The sequence below is a fragment of the Equus caballus genome, chromosome 5, assembly GCF_041296265.1.
Source record: "Equus caballus isolate H_3958 breed thoroughbred chromosome 5, TB-T2T, whole genome shotgun sequence".
Classification (NCBI taxonomy): domain Eukaryota; kingdom Metazoa; phylum Chordata; class Mammalia; order Perissodactyla; family Equidae; genus Equus; species Equus caballus.
In genome coordinates, this window is record NC_091688.1 from 16,767,767 (window position 1) to 16,788,310 (window position 20,544).

Sequence of the window (20,544 nt, forward strand, 5' to 3'; positions counted from 1 at the left end):
AGAAGAAAGTCCTTTAGCTAACTATTTCGCCCCCAGAAACCCAGGCTGTACTTTTAGAGAAGTTAAAAGTAGAACAGCCTGTGTCACCCAGTTTGACTTTGCTGTGTCTGCTGCCCTTTGTTCTCCTCCTTCTTCCCCAAATTGCCATCCACCCCCATCCTCCACCCCCTCCATAAAAAGAGCATTAGAATACTTGAACCCATGAACCCTTTTGTCTCTTAGTACACCCTGTGTCAAAGCTGACAGGGGGCTCCATTACACGTGCTTTGAAGTCAGGTCTTTCTAGTTAGAGTAGCTTTGTCCAAGGGGTGGATAGAGTCGGGGAGCAATATTATAGGTAAAGATTTTGTTCCAAACCTCCAGAAATGCCCAGAGACTAAAAGCGTTTCGTGAATGTTGTTCCGTTTCCTGAAGTAAAGGCCTTGTCTTGGGTGGGCTTTACCTGCGAGTTCTCTCAATTTCTTTCTTTCTATTTTAAAGGACTCATTCTCCCTCTGCGGGTCATAAGCCCTTATCTAAAATGACAGATGTGACATTCATCTCAGACAGGGACTTTCGGTATGTCTTTCCCAGGGTCTGTGTGGGTGCCTTGCACTCATTAGAGACAAGATTTGGGGGAGGGCTCAAACACACCCAAACCTTCAACCATAACATGCAGTGTGGGAAATGGAGTTTTCCCTATATTTGAATGATTTCAACAGGCATTCAACTAAACCCTTAACCTGGGCTAAAGAGACCCAGCTGAGACCCAGGCTTGAGGAACACCCTGGAAACCCAACCCAGAATTGTCAACTATTCTTTTTTTTTTTTTTAAATAAACCAACACTGGTTCTTTCCGAAAGAGTAGATCATAGTATAATCTTAAAACAAAACAAAAATAAAACAAAAAGAAGAAAAGAAACAGCCTTGGAAGTTAATGTCATTACTCTTAAGCCAAATTTTGAGGCGAAGCTGCAGTTAGCCAAGCTTTCAAATTTCCCTCTGCACAATTAAAGAAAGACTAGGTTTTACCTCAATTCATTATCCAACACTGAACACACAGGAATGGTTCTTTACATCCTTTCTGATTGTTTGATATTCTTAAACTCAGGTTAGGAAATTAGAAGTTCAAATCTCAGCTGTGTTTCTTTAGCCTGATTTGAGTTTTGTTGAAGACCTCTTGAAATCATTCGAATATGGGGAACACACCATTTCCTGAACTGCACGTTATGACTGAAGGTTCGGGTCTGTTTGAGCCCTACCCCAAAACTTGTGTCTAATAGGAAACTGCTTAGAGTAATTAAGTTCATCTTAGCTGACAACATGGGAAAATAAGTCTTCCTGAGGAAATTAAAGCTGTGCAATTCTAGAATTAATCTTCACACCATTCTGTCTTATTTAATTTTTTATTGAGGCCACATGGGTTTATAACGTTATATAAATTTCAGGTGTACAGCATTATGTTTTGACTTTTGTATAGGCTACGTCATGTTCTCCACCCAGTCTAGTTATCCTCCAGCACAGACACGTTGCCCTTTGACCCCTTTCGTCCTCCCCTCTCCCCCTCTGGTAACCACTAATCTATTCTCTGCATCTATGTTTTATCTTCCACATATGAGTGAAATCATACGGTATTTGGCTTCTCTGTCTGACATTTCTTATTCTATCGTAGAGGTGAGGAAGCTGAGGCCTCAGTGACTTGGAGGAGCTAGCTGAAGTCACCTTTGTGCAGCATTTCACAGCCTAATGTGCTTCCAGGGTGTAACTCCCTTGAGAGCCTTTTTCTGCTTCCCTTCCTTCCCATCTCCTCAGGCTGTGGACGAGGCATTCTGAGCCACCACCTCGAAAGCACTGAGATCCCTACTCTACCCCTGAGGAAAGTACCCGGTGCAGGGACTAACCGGTTTACCTCTCAATCCGACATTGTGTCTCACCCAGTGCCTTACATACAGTGGATGTTCAGTTTATTCTTTGTGAATAACTAGATTACCAGAAAAAGAAACGCTTTATGGCAGCTTCTCTGTAAAGGATTCTTTGGAGATCATTTTGCCTATTTAATAATCTGTCCCTAGTTTCGTTGTGCTGTGAATCTGGGATTTTTTTTTATAGATAAATTCTGTTCCTTATTTTCAGTGTATATATGAATCCTTGTTCTCTAGATTGATTGGAACATTATTGAAGCTTATTAAAAAGTTTAGGAAATTTAGCATTGTAGTCAAAAAAGATCACAGTGTGTCCTTTAGCGCTTTTCCCGAAGATATCCTCAACTGGATCCACAGCCCTTCCTCCCTCACCCCCCATCCCATTAGTTGATTTGAATCCCTGTTTACTTCACATTCACATGCCAGATTTTAGCAGGAAACAAACAGTCCACAGATATGTTTTCTGGATGCTTGGGCAATACTTAGGCTGGTTCTGTACTTTTCCTGACCTCCTTTCCCCTCCTCCCAGTTCTTTTAAACCCTTTCTTGAGAGACTTGTTTACAGGGTTGGAGAGCTAAAGGCTTGGCTGGGGTGGCGTGAACGTAGTGCCCTCTGGTGGAGTTTTGTGAGAAACTCTTCCCCACGAGCTGAAGAGGGGAAGATTTTTTTCTCGACTGGCCTTCGAAGGCGGGGGGGGGGGGGGGGGGGGGGGGGGGGGTGCCTCTCCGTTACATCTGAAATATAGTAAATTAAGAATTCGTAAGCTTATTACCTACACCAGATATTTAAGAGATGTTATGTTGGGGTAATCAATTGATTACCAGAGGTTTGGCTATCAATATAAAGTTAGCCCTCAAATGACTAGAAGTGGGCAGCTTGCTTTTTCATCATCTCCCGTCAATGCGTGCGAGAAGTGAATAGAACAGGAGGCCCCTCGAGAAAGGTCACTGAAAAGCCCCTAGGAACCAAGAGTTAAGGGGAAATGGCAAGGATCAGAAATCTTGGTCACAAACAAGTCTTTCCGCAGCTCCCACTCGGATCCCAGCCCAGAAATTTAAGACCTAGCCAGAAGTTGAGAGCCCGCCAGACTCTCACTTCCAGAAAGACTAGAGGGTGGGGGCTGGGGATGGACAGAAAGTGGGACATAGACTCACCCTTTGGGGGGGTCTAAACTATTTACACTGAGCGGCAGCTGTAGCTGGGCCTTCTGGCTGAACTTTTTTTCTTTCTTTTTTTTTAACAATTCCATTTTGAGGATCACTGCCTGCTCCATTGCCTTTAGCAAAGTCACTGTGTCCCGGAGGACACAGTCACTGGCTTGAGTCAGACACACCTGCACTTGAATTCCTGTCTTGCCTCATACCAGCTGTAAGACTTGGGCAAGTGAGCCTGCTGAGTCTCAGTTTTCTGGAGGTTCCTTATAGGAATGCTTGTGAGAATTAAAAACAATAACAGAGTAAAGTGGATTTTGTTATCCCAAGAACAAGGAAGCAAGTGGGCTCATTACTAAGGAGATGACTCAGGCTTCAGGGCTGTTGGTGTTTTCCAGAGGCTCACAGAACCTCGGACCCATGTGGCAACACGTTTAGAAGGAACAGGTGTTGGCGGAGATGCTGGAAGCAAATAAGCCTTCATTAAGCATCACCTATGCTACATATTTGGCACACACATAGGAAATGATGTAACTTGGATATGGCAAAGTCCTTACCCTTTAGGAGTCTACACTTTAGGTGGTGAGGAAAAACCTCCCCAAGGGAAATGATTTCAGAAACACAACAAAGCAGAGTCTATCAGCTGTATGAGCAAATTATCAAAGCGGGTTTAGTATAAGTGCCTAAGAGTTCCCCAACACGGGAGTCAGCGAGAGCTCTTGGAGAAGGCCCCCTTGGGGGTGCTCATTGGGGTGCAGGCGAAGGTGGGTTTTATGCTGGGTACCAAATAACATGGTAAAAATGTGATTGTGGAATGGCTTTCTGTGAGATGCAAGGGAGTGAAATTTGCAAAGATCCAAGGATAAGATCTAGTAAATTACGTGTGCAGAGACTGCGAGGGTGGAATAGGTAAGCTTTGTGAGGAATAGGAATAATAAAATATGATGTGGGGGAAGTACTGAGGCATTTGAAGTCTATAAAAATTTGGATTCTACAAATTTGAAATGTTACTATATTAAAGCATTGGTAAAGTCTCACTTTATTGATCTGAATTTGAAAAGAAGCCAATCCTTAAAAAGAGGGGCGGGGGAGAGTGGGGATCAAAAACAACGTAATTTCAATGAATATAAATTAATTATAAATTCTGATTACGCTACTCCCACATGGTGGCGCCACATTGGCAAGCAAACAGATGTACCCACTTTTCTTTATCAGGATGACATTTGAATGATTCCTGTTTTGAATTGCGAGAAATCATTATTCCCTCAGGTACAGGGCGGTTGCTTGTGCCCAGAGAAGAGGCTGCTGGCGTCATGACTGCTGGATTCTGTTCTCTTTCCTTCTATTGCCTTCTCTCCCCACAGGGCTTTTCTTGCACACTTAACTATTCCCCTGGTCCCCCACCACCGCCCACCCACCAACCCCATCAGTGTCCCTTTCTCAGGCTTCTCTCTCTTCATCTCCTCAGGGATTAGCGGTTCCAGGGACAGGAGATGTACCAGCAGATGGAGACCACCTGCTCTCCTTCATGTGGCCATTACCTTCCGTGGGGACCAGAGAGGGTACAATGGCAATGTCTGAGAGAACACACAAGGAGGAAGATGGAGTGGACCATGTGCCAGGCATCTAGGTTCTGTCTCAGGGCGAACTCTTTGAAAGGAGAAGAGCCTGTTCTTCTTTCTCTGCCTGCTCCCCTTCCTGCAGCAAGTTGTAGAGGGATCCTACAGTGCTCGTGGCATATGGAGCTTCTTTAGTCTCCATGAGCTTCAAGCTGGGACTGTGACAACGATGCCAAAAGAAAGAGACACCATAGATTCCCAACAGGCACAAAGCATTGATCATCAAATGCCAGCAGAAGAAAGTGGTGATAAACATGATGTCGCTGATGTCATCGTCCTGCCATGGGTAGCCCGTGACGGGTCTGTACAGAATGAAGGCTGCCTGTATCAGCCAGGAGCCCATCAGGAGAAACAGAAAAGTCTCGATCAGCGAGAGGTAAAACATTTCAGGAGCCCAGAGCTCTACAGTCAACACCAGCATCAGCAGAAAGACCACCAAGATGAGCAGAGAATGAGTCTGCAGCTCCACCCCTGATGAGTCCTGAACATGTGACACCAGCAGCAGCAGGAGCACATAGAAGGTCAGGACCAGGGTACCTTTTTCTAGGAGTACACATCTCTGAGGCAGCAAGTTCTTACTCGTGACATCTGCACAGCCATTGAGGCTGAGGAGGACGAACATGGTGAGGTGCTGCCACTCTTTGGGGAACATAAATCTCGGTGGCAGCTCCCTGTTCATCAGCTTCAACCCTCCTGTGACACAGCTGATCTCATAAGCTATCAAGAGGGAGCCAGTCACCATCTTCAACAAACCTCTATAGGATAGTTTCCACAGCCTGGCCCATCTTCCCTTATTCCTGAGAGGGCATGAAGAATACAGGAGAGAGTCATTGAATATCGCAGCTTTGGAGACCACTATTGCCTGATACAGTCCATAGAAGACTAGAAACAGCCCTGGGTACATATGACCGATAAAGTGTCCCATTGAACTGCAGAACTCCCTAACGTAGGAGAGAAGACAAAGCTCGGACACGTCCACACCTTCTGGAGCCACTTCAGGTTCTAGGCTCTGGAAAGAATTGCCTTCCACCAACTTTTATCATCTTACCCCACCCACTGCTCCCCCACAGACAGGAAATGTCTCTTGAAACAAGCCTACGCCTTTGATGGCCTAAAGCCTCACTGTTCCATTCCATTCTGGTACATTGGAAACTAACTGGCTTCTGCCAAAGAAGAAAACTGGTGCATGTGCTTGCAGGGGCTCCCCTCTATGGCCCTTGAGGTGCTCTGATCACACTTGTCCCTTTCTCCCGTGGCTTCCTTCCCCTTGTGCTGCCCAGCACCCAGAGGAGGGGGTGGCGGAGCATGAGATGGGGGTAGGGGTTGCCATGGTGTCCAGAGGAAGCCAGGACACTTACAAACCCTTGAGTATCCTTCAGTACTTCTCAGACATAACTTTGGTTCACTTGTAAGTTTTTCTTTTTGGACACATATATTTATAAACATTTGGCTATGTGACCATGTAATTCATACTTCCTGCCTATCTGACGTCTGTTCTTCTCTTACAGACACATTCTGAAGATAACCAAGAAAGCTCCCTTCACCTCTTCCTTTTACCTCTTCACATCCCCACTCCCTTCCCTCCACTTCAGCATCTCTACTGGCCAGTAAATGGATGTGAAATTTACCCTTTGATATTGATTTTAGGGACTGTGGTGGTTTCATAGTATGTCAACCTAACTAAGCTTGAGCACGTTTCCCAGAATTTGCTTCCCTGTGTGGCTCCAGGTTGGGTTGGCTACCAGAGAAATTTACTTGAGCATCTGAAGGTGGAAGTCAAGCAGCAAGCTAAGCATTCTCTGAGGATGTAGGGTGCCAGGTGCCACTGTAGCTGTCGCATCCCGTCACTGAGCTGCTGGCTCACTTCCTTGGTGAGGCCTACAGCTCCCTCAGCTTCTCTTAGTGTGAAGGGTACCAGTTGCTTCTGCAGGTCACCTGCCACTGAAGTATGAGGTGGTGAGAGGCAGACACGGGCTCCAGTTGGTCCTCATGGCTTTCAGTATGTCCTTGCTCTTCCCTCACTTCCTGCCTGCTGATCTGAGGCCCCTTCTACAGCAGAGAGGAACCAGCCTTCCACAGACTTCTTCACTACAAATGTGTAAGTTCTGATAGCCATAAGAAATCCATATTCCGTATCACTCTGCTCCCATGATCCATCTCTCAGCAATGCAAGGGATTAAGGTGTAATCCTTCACATTCAGATACTGTTGAGAGGAGTGTCTCCAGTGAACTGGTGTTGGCCATGAGAATTAGCCCATCAGATTCATCTATCTATCACTTAACTACCGTCTAATGTGCCCTCAGAAGACAGTGTCCTGGGTATTGGGTAGCAGCCAGCAGAGTACAAGGCAGAGAGGATGGTGGAGAACAAGGTACAGGGAGTGGGAGGCATGCCCGGGGCCCACAAATGCTTCTGGGTTTATTGCAGGAGCTACATGGACTGGGAGTTTCTCTGTTGGTGATAATTGTGGTGAGGGGAGAGGGAGTTCGTCACTCCACTGGAACCATGCTGACGTCACAGTCTTCTGTATAATCAGCCGTCCTCACAGTGCAAGCAATGGTGTGGGGCAGAGAGGCAGCACTTACGTGCTGACAGCGCCCCTAGTGGACAGGAGAATTTCTAGCCAGATCACAACACTGCCTCTGAGCCCTCACTCCCATACAGAGATGGACTCTTTCTCAAGTCCACTGAATTCCAGGGACATTAAGTTTCTCTGCCCTTGAGGATGGCAATAATTCAGATTACTTCTTACTATTGAGAGATTTAGTGGGGCTGGAAATTTGAGTGTGAATGCAGATTGGAAAGACAAAGCTTAATTGTTTTTTTTATTATTTACTTATTTATTTATTGAGGAAGATTAGCCCTGATCTAACATCTGCTGCCAATCCTCCTCTTTTTGCTGAGGAAGACTGGTCCTGAGCTGACATCCGTGCCCATCTTCCTCTTCTCTATATATGGGATGCCTACCACAGCATGGCTTGCCATGTGGTGCCATATCCACACTCAGGATCTGAATGAGCGAACCTGGGGCCAGTGAAGCGGAACGTTCAAACTAAACCGCTGTGCCACCGGGCCAGCCCAAAAGCTTAATTCTGCTTTCTGAAGGGATTTTCTTGCTGTAAATTTCTATTTTATGTGTTTTTATTCAATTAATATATAGTCACTTAGAAAAATCAGGTGAAATATATAAGCAAAAAGGAGAACATTAAAAATCGTCTGTACTCCATAATAGGGAGGTGGCCATTGTCACCACTGAGTATAGAAACATAGTTTCAGGAAGGCAGCATGAGGAAGTGGAGACGCATTGGCTGGGAGTCAGAAATCTGGGTTCTAATTCCAGTTCCCCCGGGATTGCTGATTGTCATACCCCTTAGCTGAAAAGTTGGGGTTGAACTTTCTGTTAAAGTGAAAATAAAAGGACGTGAATGTGGTTGCACAGTAGTGAGCATCTTTATCTCCTGTCTCTCTCCCCCTTTTGGTGTATTATCCAAACCCTTGGAGCACACTGCAGAGCTCAGGACTGAGAAGGGGAAACTCTGAGCGACATTTCTGAAGTGAGTCAGGGAGGAGAGAAGCCTAGGGGTTCCTTTGGTTTGGGGTTGCTCTGGGAGACGCACAGGGTCCATTGCTCCCCTGAGCATCAGCAGGGCCGGGCTGGGAAGCACGTGGCCTGCAGGCCTCAAGAGGAGCTGCGTTCGATCACTCTTAATGTTGCTCCTAGTCCTTCGAGGCTGTGGTCCAAGTGAGGCAGGGGCGGCAGAGCTTCCTCCAGCTCCCGCGCTCCCCCCCAGTTCCTGGCAGCTGCGAGCTGGTTCTCAGTGGCCAGAGGAAGGGAGAGAGAACAGCAGCACTGACCCAACAGCAATGCGAGGTTGAAAGTGGCACGTATGAGGACAAGTAGCCCCACTTACGCTCCCATCTGGGATGCTCGGGCCCCCACCTTGGCCTGGCACCAAAGCCACATGTTGTTCATTAAAGCACAAACACCCTGATCTCAGACTTTGAAGATAGGAATCACCCATCCCAAACCAGACACTGCCCACAAGTAGGCGAGAGGAAGCCGAAGGTGGTGAATGATTAGCAGAACTGGCAAACAGCTCCGGACCCTGTGGACACTGAGTCCTGGAAACCTGTGTCATGAGGAAAGCTTAGTTTGACTGCAGGAGCCCTTGGAGGCCCTTCATGGCCTGGCTGCTCCACTGTGAGGGTCCCCTAGTCCTGCCCCACAACAGCCCCCACTCCCCTGCCCGTTCTCCAGGGGCCCCTGGCACAGCCGCTGCCACTGTCTGGCATGAAATACCAGAGTGAGCAAGAAGGTTTTCAGGAGTTCAGAAAACATGAATTTACTAATTGCTCTGGATTCTACTGAGGGTAGCAGGGTGTATAAAAAATTTTGTGACATAGTTCTTGTCCTCAAAGAGATTACAACTTAGTTGAAGGCACACACCTCTGCACATGCACAAAACACAGACATTAGAGAACTATTTAGACTACCTCTGTTCCATGGAGATTGTCACATGTGTTAAATTTTCTAAAAGCAACATAAAAAAGCCTAAAAAGGTGAAATTACTTTTAATGAGATGGGTAACCATATATTTCCATAATATTTTTCAACAAGTAATTAATCTCAGAATTATCAATGAAGTACTTTGTAATCCTTCTTTCATACTGTCTTCAGACTCCAGCGCATATCTTGCACTTCGAGCACGTCTCAATTCAGACAAGCCATATTCAAGTGCTCAATAGCTCCATGTAGTTATTGGCTGTCTATTGGATTGCATAGATTTAGACAGTATAGAATGACAAGTTGAATGAACTTTTAAGTTTTAGTGAAAAGAGCAGTTCATGGAGAAGGTCGAAGTTTGGTCAGAAATGGCATCTAGAGAGCTACACTATCAACTTGTCAGGCTGTGGGATTTTAGTATGTTGCTTTCCGAAAGCATCTCTTTTGTTTTTCTCCTCAAATCCCCTCAGTACGTAGTTGTATATCTTAGTTGTGGGTCCTTCTAGTTGCACCACAGCGTGACCTAACGAGCGGCGCCATGTCCGTGCCCGGGATCCGAAGCAGCAAAACCCTGGCCCGCCGAAGCAGAGCGTGCGAACTTAACCACTTGGCCACGGGGCCAGCCCCCAAAAGCCTCTCTTAATTTACCTCCTTTCTGTTTAAAGGCATTATCATCATCATCAAAAAATGATTGTAACTCACCTTGCTGCAAGGCAGGAATGCACTGTAGGAAAAGAGAAAGCCAGAGGTGAGAGCACAAGCAGAACCACACAGGGAGCAGGTCCCTAGAAACTGGGACCAGGTTACAGACAGGCCATCTGTTCATGCACCAAACTTTGATTTTATTTCAAGTAAAGATTACTAAGCCTTAGGGTTTGTCACTGAGTTACCAAAACAAGGCTCCCAAGAGACGGAAAATAAGTCTAATTTCTTAGTGTCAAAGGACATGCATGCTTTATCTCTCCTGGCATACCAGCTCATAATTTTCCTCTGGCATTTTCTATAATGTGAGCTTTTTACCTCATTGCATAACCGTGACTTACGTTTCACAGTTTATATAATTGATATCAGGTACTTTTTGACAATCACATTTCAACAGCTGCAAATTTCTTTTCTTCTGGAAACTTTGGGCAAGGAGGAAGCACGTACTCGCCTTACCTCTGTTGTACTGAGTTCTGCCCTAATACTACACTATGAACTCATACCTGTGGCTGAGGACAGAACTCAAGGACCCTGAGTCTGTTTTTCCATGGATCATTTCTCTTCCAAACGAGAATATGCATCCCCAAATTAGGTGTTACCCTCTGCTGCCTCTTGTTCGGGATTCTTAATTCTGTAATTTGAGAACCCCATTCTAAATTCCAAAATTCCTTGTGGGAGAGACAGCTATCTGACCACTGAATATTCTTGCTCCCCTCCCACAATGTAGTGTTCCTAGGAAATTGCTGCCCCTACAGGGAGCAAATTTCTCAGCCGCACAGTGACTGAGTTTGGGCCAGTGGGATACGTGTGGAAGTGATGTACACCACTTCAAGATGTGGACCATGGAAACCTCCCTCCTATTCCTCACCTCTTCTTTCCATATCTGCTGGCTGAATACAGAGGACTTTGAGGCCCTAGAGGAGGACAAAGTCACAACATGGGAGGAGTCTGGCTTCTGAAAGACCAGGTGAAAGGCTGTCTACTAATTAGGCATGCTGACATTTGACTTTATGAGTGTGACAGAAATAACCTGTTGTGCTGAGCCAATAAGATTGAAGGGTTTATCTGTTTTATATCCGTTAATTAATATACATTGTCTACCAAGCCTCCAAGAGGCCCACTGGAAGCTCATGTAAATTCAACTCCTGGTCATCAACTTTGATGTGACAAACCACCCGGACGGAGGGTTCAATTGATCACTTCCACCCAGCTCCCTCCTCTGCCTTTAGTATCTCCAAGTCTACAGTTCTCATCAGCCCTGTCCACACCACTGTTTCTGGGGCCCTGGAAACTGAACCCACAAAGGCTGCCTTATGATTACAGACACGGAGTGCAAGAGCTTGATGGTCCTGAAGCTTCTCATTCTCATTAGGATCTCTGCTTCATTTTGGATACAATCTTCCAGTAACAGGGCCACATATCTTAATGAGATAGAGTGCTTCTCATCACTGACCAGAGCTCGATGAACCTTTTCCCAAAACTCATACCACCTGTATTAGTTTTCTCTTGCTGCATAACAAATTAACATAAATTTAGGAGCTTATGCAACACAAATTTATTATCTCACAGTTTCCGTGGGTCAGAAATCCAATCTGGGTTAGCTGAGTCCTCTGCTCAGAATCTCACCAAGCTGAAATCACGGTGTCAGCCAGGGCTGTGATTCTCGCCTGAGGCTCAGGGTCCTCTCGCAAGCTCACTGGCTGTTGGCAAAATTCAGCTCCTTGTGGTTCGACGACTGGAGCTCCTAGCTCCAGCAACTAGAGGTTGCTCTCAGTTTCTTGCCATGTGGCTCCCATAGGAGTTCATAGCATGGCTGTTTGCTTTCTTCCTGGCCAACAGGAGTGCATCTCCTTGATGATTCCTCTTCTTGTAAAGATTTCAAAGGTCAGATCCATCCAGAGCAATCTCCCTTTTTCACTAATTCAAACTCAACTAATTAGTAACTAATATGGGAGTGATATTCCATTATATTCAGCAGTCCCACTCACGCTCAAGGGGAGGGGCTTATACAGAGAGTGTACATCGGGGGAGGAACCTTGGGGGCCATCTTAGAGCACTGCTTACCTCACCATCCAATCCTTTTCAATCATTACTATAAGTTGCACTATAATTGTGTCTGTCTTTGTATCTTTCTCATTATCATATTGCTAATCTCTGCGTGGTTCCCTGGAAAATAGTAGCTATTTAGGATTTTCGAATGAAAGAATTAATACTTTGGTCACCTCGATTGAATTTAGAAGATTCTCTTAATTTATTACCAACATGTTAACAAATTAGTCCCTTTTGTTGTGTCTTCACTTTTGTGAAATTCACTTGTAAAAGTTCTTCTCTGGTCATTGTTCCAAATCTGGGGGTGAATTCTGTTTTAGGCTTCTGACTTCCTGTGCAATTGCTCCACTGGTGTTGCAGATAGAGTCCCAATAGGAAATAGATGGCAATCCAAATGGGAATAATTCAAGGAGGGTTTAATAAAAGGACTTCTTACCTAGATGTGCATAGGTTGTAAGGAAACCATAAAGAATAGTTGAGTAACAGTTGGCACTCTTACTACCTCAAGGCCTCGAGGGAAATGGGAGGGGAGAAGTTTGTGGATGTGTAAGGATGGTGTAGTGGGTGGAATGATGGGCCCTAAAGAGATATTTCTAACTCCTAATGCCCAGAACCTGTGAATCTGACCTTATTTGGAGTAACGGTCTTTGCAGATATAATTAAGGATCTTGAGATGAGATCATCCTGGATTTAGAGTGGGATCTAAATCCAATGATAGGTGACCTTAAAAGAGAAAGGCAGAGAGAGATTTGAGACACAGATACACAGAGAAGACAGTATGAAGATGAAGGCAGAGATTAGAGTGATGCATCTACAAGCCAAGGAATGCCGAGGATTTCCAGCAGTCATCAGAAGCTAAGAGAGAAGCAGGGGACAGATTCTCCCTGACAGAGTCCGGAAGGAAGCAACACTGTGTACACCTTGATTTTGGACTTCTGGCATCCAGAACTGAGAGCACAAATTTCTGTTGTTTTAAGCCACTAAGATTGTGGTGGCAGCCTGGGAAACTAATACTGATGGTGGCAGGATACTGCCAGCCCGAGGTGACCACAGAGGCAGGTGCTAAGAGAATAAAAACCCTATTCTTACTGTCTTCTCCACCCTCCTGCTGGGGCTTGTCAGTGGCTGAACATTGCCTGAAGCCAGAGGATAAGGGAGCTCAGCGATGTGCTACAGACTAGAGCAGTCTCCTGGGAGAGCAAGCAGCATGGAGGTGAAAGATGGATTTGGAGGGGCAAACTCAAGATATACAGCACAACTCTTTTTAGGTTATAGGTAAGGTAATCATAAATCCCCATCTGTCTGGAGCAGTTTGGTTTTTACCTGTTGTCCCAGGGCAAGAATTAATTTTGCTTCTTTTCCCTCTCAAGCATCTAGGTTTGAATGATAAATTATATGGTCACTTAACTATAGGTTAAATTCCAGTTGGATCATTATTCAAATGGAGATAGAGTTTGCTGTAGCGTGTGTTGCGTGAGGCAAGTCACCGCACTCATCAAGAGGCCTTCTCTCCTGATCGCCCTGTGAGCCTGACCATTCTCGACAGGTGTGAAAATTTAACACCTTCTGGAGTTAACAAGAACACGCCCGTCTCCAAAACCTGGCTCATACACTCCATATTTTCTGCATTTAGCTTTTTTCACCTCATCTTGGAGATCTTTTCATGTTAGGGCATACGGTTCTGCCCTGTCCCTCTAACTCCTTCATAGTACTCCATCATTTATTGAACCATTCCTCTGTTGGTGAACATTTGTTATTTAAACTTCCCTACGGAAACAATGCCTCCGTGACCATTCTTGTACATGCTCTTTGTATAGATGTGTGAATATTTGTAGAATTGATACTGTATTAGAGTTCTTAGCTGGAGACAACAAGAATCCATCTGGCTAGCTTAAGAGAAAGGGGTGTATTAAAATAGGTGAATTCGTTCACAGAATCATCAGTGGGGCTGGAGAAAGAGACTCAGTGTTAAGTTTGAAGGACCAATGCCTAGAACTTCACTGTCGAAATGGGCTTAGGTTGCTGCTTCTGGCACTGACCTGAGAACTACAGGGCAAACCAGCTTGATGAGGAGAACAGAGGTTACCATCTTTGCCACCACTTGTTTTGTGGAATAGAAATCCCATGCAGAGCCACTTTCCTTCCATTGCTTGCTTCTGAGTTGACGTCTCAAGTGAAGGTGAGTAATTGGTTCCATGTCTGTGCCCTAGGTAGCTACGGGGGAGGCCAGGAGTTAAAAGTCAAAACCTACCAAGAAGGCAGGCCCAACAGGGTGGAAACTGATTAGAATGTTGGGAGGATATTTCAAAAATGTTGTTAGGCTCATATGACACATGTCCTCTGCAGATCGCAAGAAGTGGAATTATTTGCTTGAAGGATATATGCACTTTAAATTTTGGCACACTCTGCCAAACTGACTGCAAGAAAATATAGACCAATTTACAGTGTCATCTACAGTGCATGATAGTTTCCCTTTCCCTACATCTTCTCCAGTAATGGATAATACCATCTCCTTAACACTATTCACAGTTTTTGACAAACTGACAGTGAAAAAAAAGATCCTACCTTATTTAAATCTGCTTTTTCTCAGAATTGGTTAGGTTATCATATTTTTTATGTTTATTAGCCTTCTTCTTCTAAGACAGTCATTTATATCATCTGCCCATTCTTTATATTAATTGCCTTTCTGTTTGTTTATGTTTGAACATCTCTATATATTCTGGGTATTAATTTTTTTTCCTGTTACACATGTTGAAAATATTCTTCACAGAGTCTGTTTTTTTTTTCTCTTTTTCTTGTGTCTTTTACTTACGTGATATCTAAATAAAATGGGTAATCATTTCAGAGTTTTTTTTCTTGCTCAAGAAAGTTTTTCATGTCTTCTGCTGTAAAATATTTTCCTTGATTTCCTTTAAAACATTTTTACAGCCTTGTTGCTCATGTTTGACTTTTCAATCCACGTATAATTTTTTTTTTAAAGCTTCAGTGCATGGTTATATATCCTAGTTGTTAGTTTAGTTCTCTGTGTAACCACTGCCACAGTGTGACAACTGACAGATGGGTGGTGTGGTTCCACAACTGGGAAACGACCCAGCTGCCTCAGCAGTGACAGCCCTGAATCTTAACCACTAGACCTCCAGCGCAGGCTCTATAAATCTTTTTTCATGAGTTCTGTGAGTTAGAAATTAAGTGGATTTTTATTCCCCCAAATGGAGAGCCAGTTATTCCTCACATTAATTGAAGAGTCCATCCTTAATATGTATTTAATTCCTACACTACCTATTTCTGTTTCTAGAGTCTCTATTATATTACACTATGTTGATTTATGAACCCATCATACTTGTTCTTTCCAACACCACAGTTTTAATTATCGAATATTTATAAAGTATTATGAAAGCTGATGAAGCAATTTATTCCTCATTTTTACTTCTAGGGAAAAAAAGACCTGCACTCCTCTCTGTATTTCTTTCCCAGATTTTAGAACGGTTTTGCTGAGTTCCATTAAAATTAAATTCTGTTAAATTGTCATATTGAGAATTTTTTTTATTGGGAGTGCATTTAATTTAAGAATGTTTCTGTAAATGCAAGTATGTTACCCAGAAGTTATGTTTTATGAGGGACAGTCATTCCTCAGTATCTGCGGGGGATTGGTTCTAGGACCCCTCAGGGATACCAAAGTTGTCAGATGCTCAAGAATCTTAGGCTCTTTGTATCTGTGGGTGCATCCACGGACGCTGGAGGGCCGACTGTGTTACACTGGAAGAAATTCATTAATTATCAGAGATTTGCTTAGCAATTTAGAACTTGGGCACGAAAGACTTGTTAAGAGCAATGAGGAAGTGTTTTCTGTGTTTCCTCATCATTTACCATGACTGTATTCAAAAATTGCAATAAAAAGATGCAAGCCCAGAAGAAAAATAATAAGAAAGAGCCTAGGAACTAGGTGTAGTAGGAGAAACAAGAGGATTAGAAATACTTAGTCAGAGGAACATGTTGTCCCAGGCTCCACTCTGACCTGTACCCAGAAATGTAAGCCCCAGCCAGGCGTGAGGAGGCCCCTCAGCCTTTCCACACCCCCGTGAGCCTGGGGATATAGAGAGAGGAAGTGTGATGTGCACATGCTCTTTAGAAGGATGTGGGATAGTGCATTGTTCTACTCACGCGCTCTAGGTCTCCGTGCTGCCCGCTTTCTACCCATTTTATTCTCTGGATCAGTCACTCCAACCCAGACGACAGAAGCAAGGGCTTGACTTTCAGACCTACCAGCTAAAGTTGTCGCCATGTCTCTGACCAGCAGTGAGTCTTTGGACAAATGAACCCTTTGGAGCCTTAGTGATGGAGACTTTTGGAAAGCCAACAGTGTGTACCTTGTGTAGATATATTAAACAACGATATACAGAGAAACGATTTTAAACAGGCCAGTGGAGTTTATTTTGCACACAGACCAGGAAGAGAGTGGACCCGCTGCTTAGATGATTCAGACTTTAGACCGTGGATGCCTCCCTGAAGGTTCACGGCGCAGTCAGACGTTACCTTTGGGAGGGACAGGAAGGAAGGCTCTGGAAGCAGAGACTTTATTAAACATCAACCATGTAGAGGACAACGTTTTATTCCTCTGGAACACGCAGAGCAAATTCGGTAACTAGGATGTGACAAATTCTCTGCTCTTAAGGAGCCTATGTTTTAGTTGGTGAGGCAAAACTTCCCCACGAAAGACAATATGAGAAACAGGACAAAGCAGAGTATAACAGCAGCATGGACAAAGTAACAGCAGATTTAGAAGAGTTGCTGAAAAGTTCCAGATCAAAGAAGTAGAGGAGAATTTTCTGGAGGAGTATTTCTTGATGGTAGTAGTGCAAGGAGATTTAATGCTGGGTAGAAAACAGCACTGTGCAGTAAATATGTGACTGGCAATAGCATTTTCTAAATTGTACAGCATGTCCTTTGGCAAAGGCACAAGTTAGGATGTAGTAAATTAAGATGTAGTAAGTTGCTGGTGGGGCTGGCGGTGGTTAAACAAGTAGCTAAGCACCTTGCTTTGGCTGGATTAGAAGTCAGGAATAAAAATGTGACAGCATTTAGTAAAAATCGGTTTATGGAAACTTGAAAAATTGTAATATGAAAGTATTAATTCTCATTTTATGTGCAAAATTTGAAACATGGTAATTTACCCAAGTTTAAAAAACGTATATGAGATTCTTATCACTTCAACCAGGTAGGAAAGTGAATTGTACTATATCTGTTTCCACATGGTGGTGTCACTTTCGAAGGCAAACAGAAATACCCACCATCACAATTTTGATTTGTGAGAAGTCTTTATTCTTGGAGTAAAAGACTGGAGAAGCAGCTGTTGGCAGCATGACTGCTGGATTCCACTCTTTTTCCTTTTATTGCATTCTCTCCCACCAGGGCTTTTCATGCACACTTACCTATTCCCCTGGTCCCCCACCACCCCCCCCCCGCAAACCCCATCAGTGTCCCTTTCTCAGGCCTCTCTCTCTTCATCTCCTCAGCGATTAGAGGTTCCAGGGACAGGAGATGTACCAGCAGATGGGGAGACCACCTGCTCTCCTTCATGGCCGTTACCTTCTCTGGGGACCAGAGAGGGTACAATGGCCGTGTCTGAGAGAACCCACAACGAGGAAGATGGAGTGGACCATGTGCCAGGCATCTAGGTTCTGTCTCAGGGCGAACTCTTTGAAAGGAGAAGAGCCTGTTCTTCTTTCTCTGCCTGCTCCCCTTCCTGCAGCAAGTTGTAGAGGGATCCTACAGTGCTCGTGGCATATGGAGCTTCTTTAGTCACCATGAGCTTCAAGTTGGGACTGTGACAACGATGCCAAAAGAAAGAGACACCATAGATTCCCAACAGGCACAAAGCATTGATCATCAAATGCCAGCAGAAGAAAGTGGTGATAAACATGATGTCGCTGATGTCATCGTCCTGCCATGGGTAGCCCGTGACGGGTCTGTACAGAATGAAGGCTGCCTGTATCAGCCAGGAGCCCATCAGGAGAAACAGCAAGGTCTCGATCATCAGGAGGTAAAATGTGTCGGGAGCCCAGAGCTCTACAGTCAACACCAGCATCAGCAGGAAGACCACCAAGATGAGCAGAGAATGAATCTGCAGCTCCACCCCTGATGAGTCCTGAACATGTGACACCAGCAGCAGCAGAAGCACGTAGAAGGTCAGGACCAGGGTACCTTTTTCTAGGAGTACGCATCTCTGAGGCAGCAAGTTCTTGCTCGTGACATCTACACAGCCATTGAGGCTGAGGAGGATGAACATGGTGAGGTGCTGCCACTGTTTGGGGAACATAAATCTCGGTGGCAGCTCCCTGTTCATCAGCTTCAACCCTCCTGTGACACAGCTGATCTCATAAGCTATCAAGAGGGAGCCAGTCACCATCTTCAACAAACCTCTATAGGATAGTTTCCACAGCCTGGCCCATCTTCCCTTATTCCTGAGAGGGCATGAAGAATACAGGAGAGAGTCATTGAATATCGCAGCTTTGGAGACCACTATTGCCTGATACAGTCCATAGAAGACTAGAAACAGCCCTGGGTACAAATGACCAGCAAAGGTTCCCATTGAACTACAGATCTTGCTAACGTAGGAGAGAAGACAAAGCTCGGACACGTCCACACCTTCTGGAGCCACTTCAGGTTCTGGGCTCTGGAAAGAATTGCCTTCCACCAACTTTTATCATCTTACCCCACCCACTGCTCCCCCACAGACAGGAAATGTCTCTTGAAACAAGCCTACGCCTTTGATGGCCTAAAGCCTCACTGTTCCATTCCATTCTGGTACATTGGAAACTAACTGGCTTCTGCCAAAGAAGAAAACTGGTGCATGTGCTTGCAGGGGCTCCCCTCTATGGCCCTTGAGGTGCTCTGATCACACTTGTCCCTTTCTCCCGTGGCTTCCTTCCCCTTGTGCTGCCCAGCACACAGAGAAGAAGGGGAGGGGAGCATGAGATGGGGGTAGGGGTTGTCATGGTGTCCAGAGGAAACCTGGATACTTACAAACCCTTGAGTATCCTTCAGTACTTCTCAGACATAACTTTGGTTCACTTGTAAGTTTTTCTTTTTGGACACATATATTTATAAACATTTGGCTATGTGACCATGTAATTCATACTTCCTGCCTATCTGACGTCTGTTCTTCTCTTATAGACACATTCTGAAGATCACCAAGAAAGCTCCCTTCACCTCTTCCTTTTACCTCTTCACATCCCCACTCCCTTCCCTCCACTTCAGCATCTCTACTGGCCAGTAAATGGATGTGAAATTTACCCTTTGATATTGATTTTAGGGACTATGGTGGTTTCATAGTATGTCAACCTAACTAAGCTTGAGCCTCGTTTCCCAGAATTTGCTTCCCTGTGTGGCTCCAGGTTAGGTTGGCTACCAGAGAAATTTACTTGAGCATCTGAAGGTGGAAGTCAAGCAGCAAGCTAAGCATTCTCTGAGGGTGTAGGGTGCCAGGTGCCACTGTAGCTGTCGCATCCCGTCACTGAGCTGCTGGCTCACTTCCTTGGTGAGGCCTACAGCTCCCTCAGCTTCTCTTAGTGTGAAGGGTACCAGTTGCTTCTGCAGGTCACCTGCCACTGAAGTATGAGGTGGTGAGAGGCAGACACGGGCTCCAGTTGGTCCTCATGGCTTTCAGTATGTCCTTGCTCTTCCCTCACTTCCTGCCTGCTGATCTGAGGCCCCTTCTACAGCAGAGAGGAACCAGCCTTCCACAGACTTCTTCACTACAAATGTGTAAGTTCTGATAGCCATAAGAAATCCATATTCCGTATCACTCTGCTCCCATGATCCATCTCTCAGCAATGCAAGGGATTAAGGTGTAATCCTTCACATTTAGATACTGTTGAGAGGAGTGTCTCTAGTGAACTGGTGTTGGCCATGAGAATTAGCCCATCAGATTCATCTATCTATCACTTAACTACCGTCTAATGTGCCCTCAGAAGACAGTGTCCTGGGTATTGGGTAGCAGCCAGCAGAGTACAAGGCAGAGAGGATGGTGGAGAACAAGGTACAGGGAGTGGGAGGCATGCCCGGGGCCCACAAATGCTTCTGGGTTTATTGCAGGAGCTACATGGACTGGGAGTTTCTCTGTTGGTGATAATTGTGGTGAGGGGAGAGGGAGTTCGTCACTCCACTGGAACCATGCTGACGTCACAGTCATCTGCATAATCAGCTGTCCTCACAGTACCAGCAGTGGTGTGGGGCAGAGAGGCAGGACCTATGTGCTGACAGCGCCCCTAGTGGGCAGGAGCATTTCTAGCCAGATCACAACACTGCCTCTGAGCCCTCACTCCCATACAGAGACCAACTCTTTCTCAAGTCCACTGAACTCCAGGGACATTAAGTTTCTCTGCCCTTGAGGGTGACAATAATTCAGATTACTTCTTACTATTGAGAGATTTAGTGGGGCTGGAGATTTGAGTGTGAACGCAGATTGCAAAGACAAAGCTTAAGTCTGCAGGAATTTGCTTATTTTCAGTTTTAATTTTAGGTGTTTTTATTCAGTTAATGTATAGGCCTTGTAGAAAAACCAAGTGAAACATATAAGCAAAAAGGAGAACATTAAAAATCATCTGTAATTCCATA

General features: G+C 44.9%; 2 protein-coding genes across 2 annotated transcripts; both read right to left on the reverse strand.

The window, feature by feature from the left end:
- Positions 1-4,508: 4,508 nt before the first annotated feature.
- On the reverse strand, positions 4,509-8,106 carry TEDDM1 (transmembrane epididymal protein 1). The gene has a single exon (XM_070266654.1). It carries the CDS (start codon positions 5,595-5,597, stop codon positions 4,692-4,694), a length of 906 nt encoding a protein of 301 aa, XP_070122755.1. The 5' UTR covers positions 5,598-8,106; the 3' UTR covers positions 4,509-4,691.
- Positions 8,107-17,224: 9,118 nt separating this feature from the next.
- LOC100051375 (transmembrane epididymal protein 1A) lies at positions 17,225-18,627 on the reverse strand. The gene has a single exon (XM_070266656.1). The coding sequence runs from the start codon at positions 18,515-18,517 to the stop codon at positions 17,612-17,614; it is 906 nt and encodes a 301-aa protein (XP_070122757.1). The 5' UTR covers positions 18,518-18,627; the 3' UTR covers positions 17,225-17,611.
- Between the last annotated feature and the right edge of the window lie 1,917 nt (positions 18,628-20,544).

What these genes read in the sequence shown, in the direction of transcription:
- LOC100051375 (XM_070266656.1), bottom strand. Translation starts at nt 18,517, where the DNA reads ATGGGAACCTTTGCTGGTCATTTGTACCCAGGGCTGTTTCTAGTCTTC.
- TEDDM1 (XM_070266654.1), bottom strand. Translation starts at nt 5,597, where the DNA reads ATGGGACACTTTATCGGTCATATGTACCCAGGGCTGTTTCTAGTCTTC.